At 32.1% G+C, this 8428-nt stretch overlaps 1 protein-coding gene across 11 annotated transcripts in view; it reads left to right on the top strand.

The window, feature by feature from the left end:
* The first annotated feature begins 269 nt into the window (after window positions 1-269).
* The window catches only part of Postn (periostin), a 33431-nt gene continuing 25272 nt past the window's right edge, over window positions 270-8428 (top strand). For all 11 annotated transcript variants that reach the window (XM_019209197.2, XM_010635205.2, XM_010635200.2 and 8 more), the window contains exons 1-4: window positions 270-437; window positions 1709-1807; window positions 6153-6217; window positions 8012-8169. In XM_019209197.2, coding sequence (XP_019064742.1) covers window positions 319-437; window positions 1709-1807; window positions 6153-6217; window positions 8012-8169 — 441 coding nt within the window. In that variant the 5' untranslated portion in view covers window positions 270-318. The remainder of the gene's footprint in view (window positions 438-1708; window positions 1808-6152; window positions 6218-8011; window positions 8170-8428) is intronic.

Below are 8428 nucleotides of genomic sequence, written 5' to 3'. Positions count from 1 at the left end.
TCAGTTAAAAAAGAAAACCTCTCTAAAACACAAAAGGGTAAAACTGAAATATAAACATGCAATGAGTCAGTTCATATTGGTAAAAATTATATCTTCTTTATAGTGAGAATAAAAAGAAGTTCAGTATATCCAAAATATAACTAACCTAAACAGATTTTTGCTGGCAACTTGAAGTTGCTGATGTTTCTTGGAGCAAATTCAGATTCTCAGGTTGATACAGCGTTCCCTCCCACAGCTCTGACATGTATATAAACTCTGAGTTCTGCAAAGCCCACTGCCAGTTCTCTTCGTGAACTCACTGCAACGGAGAGACTAACAATGACTCCTTTCTTGCCCCTATTTTCTCTGCTGCTGTTGTTTGTGGTTAACCCTGCAAATGCCAATGGTTATTATGACAAAGTCTTGGCTCACAGCCGCATCCGGGGCCGGGATCAGGGGTAAGTCAATGATTTGATTTCATGAACTTTTTTACCCCTTAGCTTGTTATATGTGTAAATTTACATAGAGTTTCTTATATATACCCTTCCCAGGAGTTGTATCCTGCTATGGCAAGATGATTAAAACTGGACAAATAAGTGCTCTGTGATTTATGTATGCTTTTTAAACTTTAAGAATTACTGCCAAGTTAAATGTAATTGCTTTTTGTGAAACATTATGTAATTTTCACCTAATTAATGAAATTTAACAGAGCATTTTTTCTGATGCAGTATATTTATGTTTTTATTTACTTCCAAAACCCTGGAATAGGGCTTCACAATAGAAGAATCTATTGTTAGAGGATCTCATATATAAAAATGCTTTAAAATATCATACATGATTTTAGAGCAAATTTTATTTAAATTATATATGAAAACTAAATACTATATTATATAACTGGATCTCTGAAATCTTTGGAGTATTTTTATTTTGAAGGATAAATGCAACTACAACTTAGAATTTCTAGAAGTTGTTAGACATAATTTAGTAACTTAACCACTATTTATGCTCTTTTTAAAAATGTGGATCTTGGCACTTTTTCCTATGCTTCAAAAGGATTTTCATCATAATTAACAGCTTCTTTTCTATGCCAAGAAAACTTCCATCTCTTTGAGAAGAAAAAATTTAAAACTGTAAGAGGAGATGTCTGGATGTATCGCTTACATTCAAAGAAATAAAATTTCCTTTATGGATCTTTGTTGTTCAAAATGTAATTTTAGCACTAATTTATCTCTGTAATTACTTAGACAATGACAGATTATCTTTGTACAAAGTGACTCGTGTCTCTTTTGCTGTCTGATCTCTCATCATCCAGAGAGTCCTAAAATTACCACATTCACCCAAAGAGTGTATGTTTGATTTAAAAAGGGTAAGTGAATTAGCCACTTTTAAAAGTAATAAAGCATACACAAACAAAATTATACATTAAACTTACTTCTGTTTGAGTATTCCTATTAGGTTAACATTTTAGAATACTGATATTTACTCTCAGATATGTAATCCCCCCACTCTGTGTGTGGGGGGGGTGTCTTTCTCTCTACCTTGCCCCATAGACATTAGCCTCAATGATTCAGTGGAATTGGATCTGGAGTTGGATAGGTGTGAAGTTAAAATCACATCCTCGAATATCAAATCCATGCCTCATCCTTTTATTTAAATCATCTAACCCATAACTGTGAAAAATAATCCCTGGTAGGATATTAATTTCTCTTTCTTCCTTCTAACCCTACAGCCCAAATGTCTGCGCTCTTCAACAGATTTTGGGCACCAAAAAGAAATACTTCAGCTCTTGTAAGAACTGGTATCAGGGTGCCATCTGTGGGAAGAAAACGTGAGTTCATCTGTTTCTTCATTTTCCAGTTCTGGAGATAGCTGATGTACACACACAGGCCTTCTTGCATTATACACACCATTCTTGATAATGTTGTCCAAGATTGGGAGTTTTTTTAAGAAAAGATCATAAACAGGAATGAACAAGTTCCGTTATGTCTCCACAATTGCCACTAGAACACAGATTTCCCCTGAGTCCACTTATTACAGAGGCCAGAAGCTGGCAGACCACATGCCAATCAGCACGTGATTTATTGTCTCTACTTTTAAATCTTCTTTATTGCTTGATTCTTGTTAATCTTAGGAAAGTGTATTAGCCTCTGGGCTTCATTTTCCTCATATTATTATTTAAAAAAAGGCAAAAAAGCAAAAGTTCATTTCCAGCCATTTGGAAATATTCTAAAGTATACTGTTTGCAATGAGTTTTCATCAAAATTTAAAGTTGAAAATAACTTTAGAAAAACATCTCTTTATTTAATCCATTGTTTAATAGGTAGTGCTACTGGATTCCCAAGTGTTTACAAATGTGATCATGAGAGCCCATTAATATAGGTAATATCCCAATGGCAAAAAAAGATGTTAACTCTCGAACATAGCTACATATTTCACTGATAAACATAAAATTGGAAGACATGATTTATTACTTAGGAGACAGGCTTATTGGTTTATTCTACTGTAAACATGGTTATGAAAATATCAAACTCTTGGACTTACAAAGGTTAAGAATTACTTGTATCATCTAAAGACATCATTTCACAGTGAGGAAACTGAGTCAAAGGTGGGATGAATTGCAAATTCAACAAGGTTTTAGATGCTATGCTCAGTCAAGAAAACAGTGGAAATGCTACCTTTCTTCTTCCTATTAATTTACACCCACCTTCAGTGTGGGATATCTTGAGAAACAGATCTGGAGACTCTATTTAGCACATGGTTCTGAACTTTACCCTAAACTGAGTAGAAGAACTGGTTAAAACAGATGTCTATCCTAACATTATTGGTATAAATACTAAAGAATCACTTAACCTCTTGAAGCCTTTACCTGTGAGACATGGATTTCACACCTATATTATAGGGTTTCTGAAATGAAAAAATGAGGAATATGGAATTATTGTTATAATATCTTAATATTAATTTTTCTTAAACTGAAACTATAATATTTTGAACAAATATATATGGGCAGGTGAGAAAAGGAGTTATGAAAGATGCCTACTTGAAATGAAACAATTGTCTTATTACCAAGCACAATTTACAAGTACAAGACATGTGACTTTAGCTGGATTGTGTAACCTCATGTATACCAAGTCTAGCACAACTCAGGACTTCTCTTTTTGTTTTCTGTTCACAGACTTAAAAGAGTTTCAACTCGATGATATATTTTGACTTAGACATTATTCCCATTAGTATAAAGACATCTACTAGACTTGTGAGCCATTTATACAATTAAAATATAGTTCAATTTTTACAGTGATATTCCCCAAGATGCAAGCCAGGCCCCAAGTGGGAAGTCTAAGGTTCTGAATTCTCTGTTCTTTATATTCTTATATACCATGGAACATATTGGGTATGCTCACTAACTAAAGAAGAAAGAATTTTCTTTCTGAATATTTAGTGGAAATCTTTATTATATCCTTCCTGATAATTAAGAAAGCATGCTATAATCTTACATTACTCATGTAAACACATTGGAGACACCAACTTTTACAGAGAGCATAAGCCAAGATTCCTTCGCACTTTCCATTAATAAAAAGAAGAATCCTGCTCTGAAGTCTGCCTTTTTATCAGAAATGTAACAATGCATTCTTTGTTCAATTACATTACCTAATTTTCTCCCAGTAGCTTCATTTGTACAAACCCTTTTGTGTCTGCACTGAAATATATGCAAATGCTAGTTTCAAATATCTGAAGAGATAAATAATATTGACAAGAACAATGGCTGGTTTTCCATCTGCTGGCTTCTGCTACAATTTCAAGACATATGTAAGATTTCATGTATCTGTTGACAGAAATATTGGCTTTTGTTTAGTGCTTTCTTCGGAAATTGGAGGGAAATAAGCTGGGAAAAAGCATAATGAAAAACATGAACTTTCCTACATTTAAGATGTTGTCCAAAACATATATATTAACCCAGTTATAAAGTCTTCAGTAGATTCACTTTACAGAATGTCATTGAACTTTTCAGTTGGTATTTCATAAAATGCTAATTACTATCAGAAAAAAGAAGGTAAATTTCCAATGTTCTGAGCTATGCTTAGTAATTAATTTTCTTTCCTCTACTAAGATATCATGTTGTTTAACTATTAGCTGAAATTACAATCAAATGCTTTTGTAATTTTATCTCATTTAGTGCATTAATTCCTTAAATCGGAACCCTTCCTTGGGTTATATTAGCACATAATAGAAATTTTTGTCATATAAATAATTTCCCCTATTTATTATTTTACTTCTAGTCTCTAGATGAAGTGTATTTGTATCTCATTAAAAGTTTTTTATAATATGCATTAAATCTAATTTTAATACATCCCTTGGCATCTTAATATTCAAATTTATTTATAAGGAAATTTATGTAAATGAAATTGATTTCAGGAGCCATATTAAGATTTGCATAAATTTCCCATGCAATTCATATATGTTTCCCATATCAGTTATTCTTGAAATATTACACAGTACCTGAAATTGGCATTATCAACATTTTTTTGTCTATATCTTCTCATCTATTTATAGTCTTTTTCTTTTTGGTTTTTTGAGACAGGGTCTCACTATGTAGTTGAGACTGATCTGGAGCTCACTATGTAGCCCAGGCTGGTCTCGACCTCACAGCGATCCTCCTGCCTCGGCCTCCTGAGTGCTGGGATTACAGGCGTGCACCACCACGCCCGGTTTATTTATAGTTTTAAAACAATATTTTATGTTAGAAACTTTTCATTAAAAAAATAGAAAAATAGGAGTTCTGAGGACATAAACAAGTAACAAATCATGGGTAATTAATTAATGTACCTGGTTTCAATTTGAAAATACTTATTTTCTTTTTTTAGCTATAAAAGATCATCTCTTATATTCCTAAAAATTTATTTCTTAAAGTTTTATTTTATTGATGTCTATCATACATTTAGTAGTCTTTCTCCTAACTTGTATAAATTTTTTCATTTATTTATACTCCTTGAGTACAATTATCACAACTAAATATGATGAAAAGAAATAGTGCCTGAATTAGCTAATTTATGCTTTATGACTGAGTTGCCTAATAATTAATCTATAAGTAATGACCTTCATCTTTATGTTATCTTATAAATTAAAAACTTCAAGAAGCCATGGATTTAGCTCAGTAGCAGTACACCTGCCTTATAAGAGCAGGGTCCTGAGTTCAATCTCCAGTTTTTCCCTGTATGTGTAATAGTTTATTTCCAATTATCGTTTGATGCATTTCTTTTTTTTTTGTTACTGAAAAAACACAAATCACTATATAATTTTTAATTAAAATGCTCCCTATACTAGAGCCTGAAGAAGTGTAGGAAGTATTTTATGGAGAGTCATAAAATGAAAACTAAGATTATATTATTAATAATATGATGAAAATAATTAGACAGGTTTAGCTTACTATTTTCTCTCAAAACATAGCAATTTAGATAAAATTACTTTGGGTACACCATATCTTTGCTTGACTTTTCTGGCCTGTTGCCTTAATTATATATTACTATATAAAAACATTTTGTAAATATTGAATAGGCCAATATTTTCTTGAATACTGTGTTCTAACAATTTGAAACAATTTTTTCCAGTTTTGCAAAAATAAAAATACACACAGAAAAATTTAAGGATTATATCTAACATGGTCAAATTAATAACTGTAATGACATTTCTAAAATTGCATTTTCTTTGGTTAGAAATAAGATGACATTTTCTGGATCATGAAAAGTTAATATATTTCTAATGTTTCTAAGAACTTTATACTAATAAACATTTCTAGCTAATTGAAGTTTACAAAACTATTCCAAAAACATCCTTCTGTTTGAGATTCACAACTAACTTGTGAGAAGTATTGTTTCCACATTTATGGTAGATAGTTTAGGAAGTTGGAAGTCTGTTACACTTGCTTGAAGTCATATAGTCTATCAAGTAAAACTGGGACACCAATTTCATTCCTCTGGATTGAAATCCTGAAACTTCTCCACCGTGCCACAAGGCTATAGGGAGAAATCAAATATAAATGTATATGTGCCAGATAGGGGCAAGGGAGATGGTTTTTGACATTCAATAAATCATGGCAATAAGCAATGTATTTTGCCAAGTTTATAAAAATGTATCCTATTATTTCTCCACTTTAATGTTAAATTTCTTCCAATTCATAGGACTGTGTTATATGAATGTTGTCCAGGTTATATGAGAATGGAAGGAATGAAAGGCTGTCCTGCAGGTAAAATCTAAGCTTTCTCAAGGAAATGAGGAATTTAACTTTTGCCAGAAAAAACATTTGAAAAAGTTTGTGGAGAAGCCAAATGTGTGTGTGAGTGTGTGTGTGTGTGTGTGTGTGTGTGTGTGTGTGTGTAGAAGTGTATACTTCTGTATTTAGCACCATCATAAATCCAAAATATATTCTGCATGTCTTTGTATTAATTATAAATGTATAATAATGATAATATTAGAATTTGTTTATTATGCACTAGATTGGATGCTGGACTTAGACAATAAAACTTAGTCATAAATTTAAATTTCTTCCACTTCCCTCAAGAACATAAATTCTATTTCAAAACCCCTTCATTTGAAGTTGTTTTAGTACATAATACTGACTTCACAGCAAGGCACATGTTCTCTAGTTGAAAAACTTATTTTACAACATTTCTCATACTGGAATTTAGTCTTCCATAATTCTCCCATCCGAGTACTAACTAGGCCCAACCCTGCTTAGCTTCCAAGATCAGATCAGATCACGCATGTTCAGGGTGGTGTGGCCATAGACAGTTTCCCCTAAATTCTGCCAACTAGGGAAAAAGAGCTTATCTATCTCCTTTGAAAAGACAGACATGCAGACATTCAATCTAATCAGCACACACTTCCTCCAACTTTCCTTTCTTCCTCAACAGAATCTCACCTTCTGTGCTTCCTCATCCCTCAGTTCTCTCTGTAGTCCTCACCCTCCTTGACCCTAATCCATGGAAAGTATTTAGTCTGTTATCTCACACTGATGTCTCTAACCCATGTAGGTTTGAGCAGCTGAGAGGAAATCAAAAGACAAGGGCCTCATTTTGGGAGACCCTGCACTTTGGTTAATGTCATTTGTAACCATGCTGTATGATGCACTCATATTGTGTCTGTAGTCAACAACTGACTGACTACAAAAGATTAATTGCAGACTTTTATTTTTTGACATGAAAACTATCAAGACAAGTATCTCTCTAGGATTTGTTTTTTATTCTAGGCAAAGGACTTATGGTGATCCTTGTTAAAGTTAAACTTGTACATTTGACTCAATTTCCTCATCTTTTTGAGGTTTTTAAAATTTTATGATTTAACTTATTAATTGTGTCATCTCATCTTAGAAACTTTCACAAATGTAATAACCATTTCTCCTATGACAATATCCAAATTATACCAATTTTCAAATCAAGTCGGGTCAGAAGGATAAGTTGGTACCACATTTCTAAATGTATCTCTTCTGACCTTCAGGAGAAATGTATGAAAATATTAGATACTTGGATCTGTTTCCTTGTTAAAATTATAATGGGAACAAGGAACTCTATATATTTGTTTTTTCTACACATTTCCTACATATTTTCTTTTCAGGGATCCAAATCTTTAAAAATCAAACATTTATAAAACAGTATCATGTAATTTAGGAATGTCAAATCAACAGGATAGAAATGGTTGTTTATGCCATTGTCAGTAAAAAATGCATCTTTTATTTAAAAAATAAAATAATCAAGGATATGGTCTGATAAGTATGATTGAGCTATTATTGATATAGCAAGCTTCAGACAGAAAGAAACTAAATGTTAATCAAAAATAATAGTTTAAAACATTTTCCTTGAAGGCAGAGATTATATGAAATAATAGTTCGGGATAATATTGTATTATACTTTTTAGCATTTAAAGGTAAAACTAATGATTCCTGGAATGATATTGCTAAAATTGTTAGTTAAATATACTGGAAAATTCTTGTAAAGTTTAAATGAAACATTATCCTAAGTATTTGTTTCTTAATGTTTTTCAGTTATGCCCATTGACCATGTTTACGGGACTCTGGGCATTGTGGGGGCCACCACAACACAGCATTATTCTGATGTCTCAAAGCTGAGGGCAGAGATCGAAGGAAAAGGATCATACACTTACTTTTCACCGAGTAATGAGGCTTGGGAAAACTTGGATTCTGTAATTCTTTATTTTTATTGTTACATTTCCTTTTATGTGACTAACTTGAATATTAAGATGAATTTCATATCTTTCTATAGTACATATATGAGACCATATGAAGGATGAGCTATTGAGGGAAGTTATTTTCATATATCCATAAATGAACAATTCCCCCAAAGTCTTATAGACTGATTTCTTTAAACAGTATGAATGGACTGAAGGGCATTAATCATTTAATTTTACTTCCTCATATCTCATTAGTGGTAAGAATATATAT

The sequence above is a fragment of the Fukomys damarensis genome, unplaced genomic scaffold (genome assembly GCF_012274545.1).
Source record: "Fukomys damarensis isolate Sample0158 unplaced genomic scaffold, DMR_v1.0_HiC HiC_scaffold_38, whole genome shotgun sequence".
Classification (NCBI taxonomy): domain Eukaryota; kingdom Metazoa; phylum Chordata; class Mammalia; order Rodentia; family Bathyergidae; genus Fukomys; species Fukomys damarensis.
This window is presented reverse-complemented; position numbering and strand designations above follow the sequence as displayed.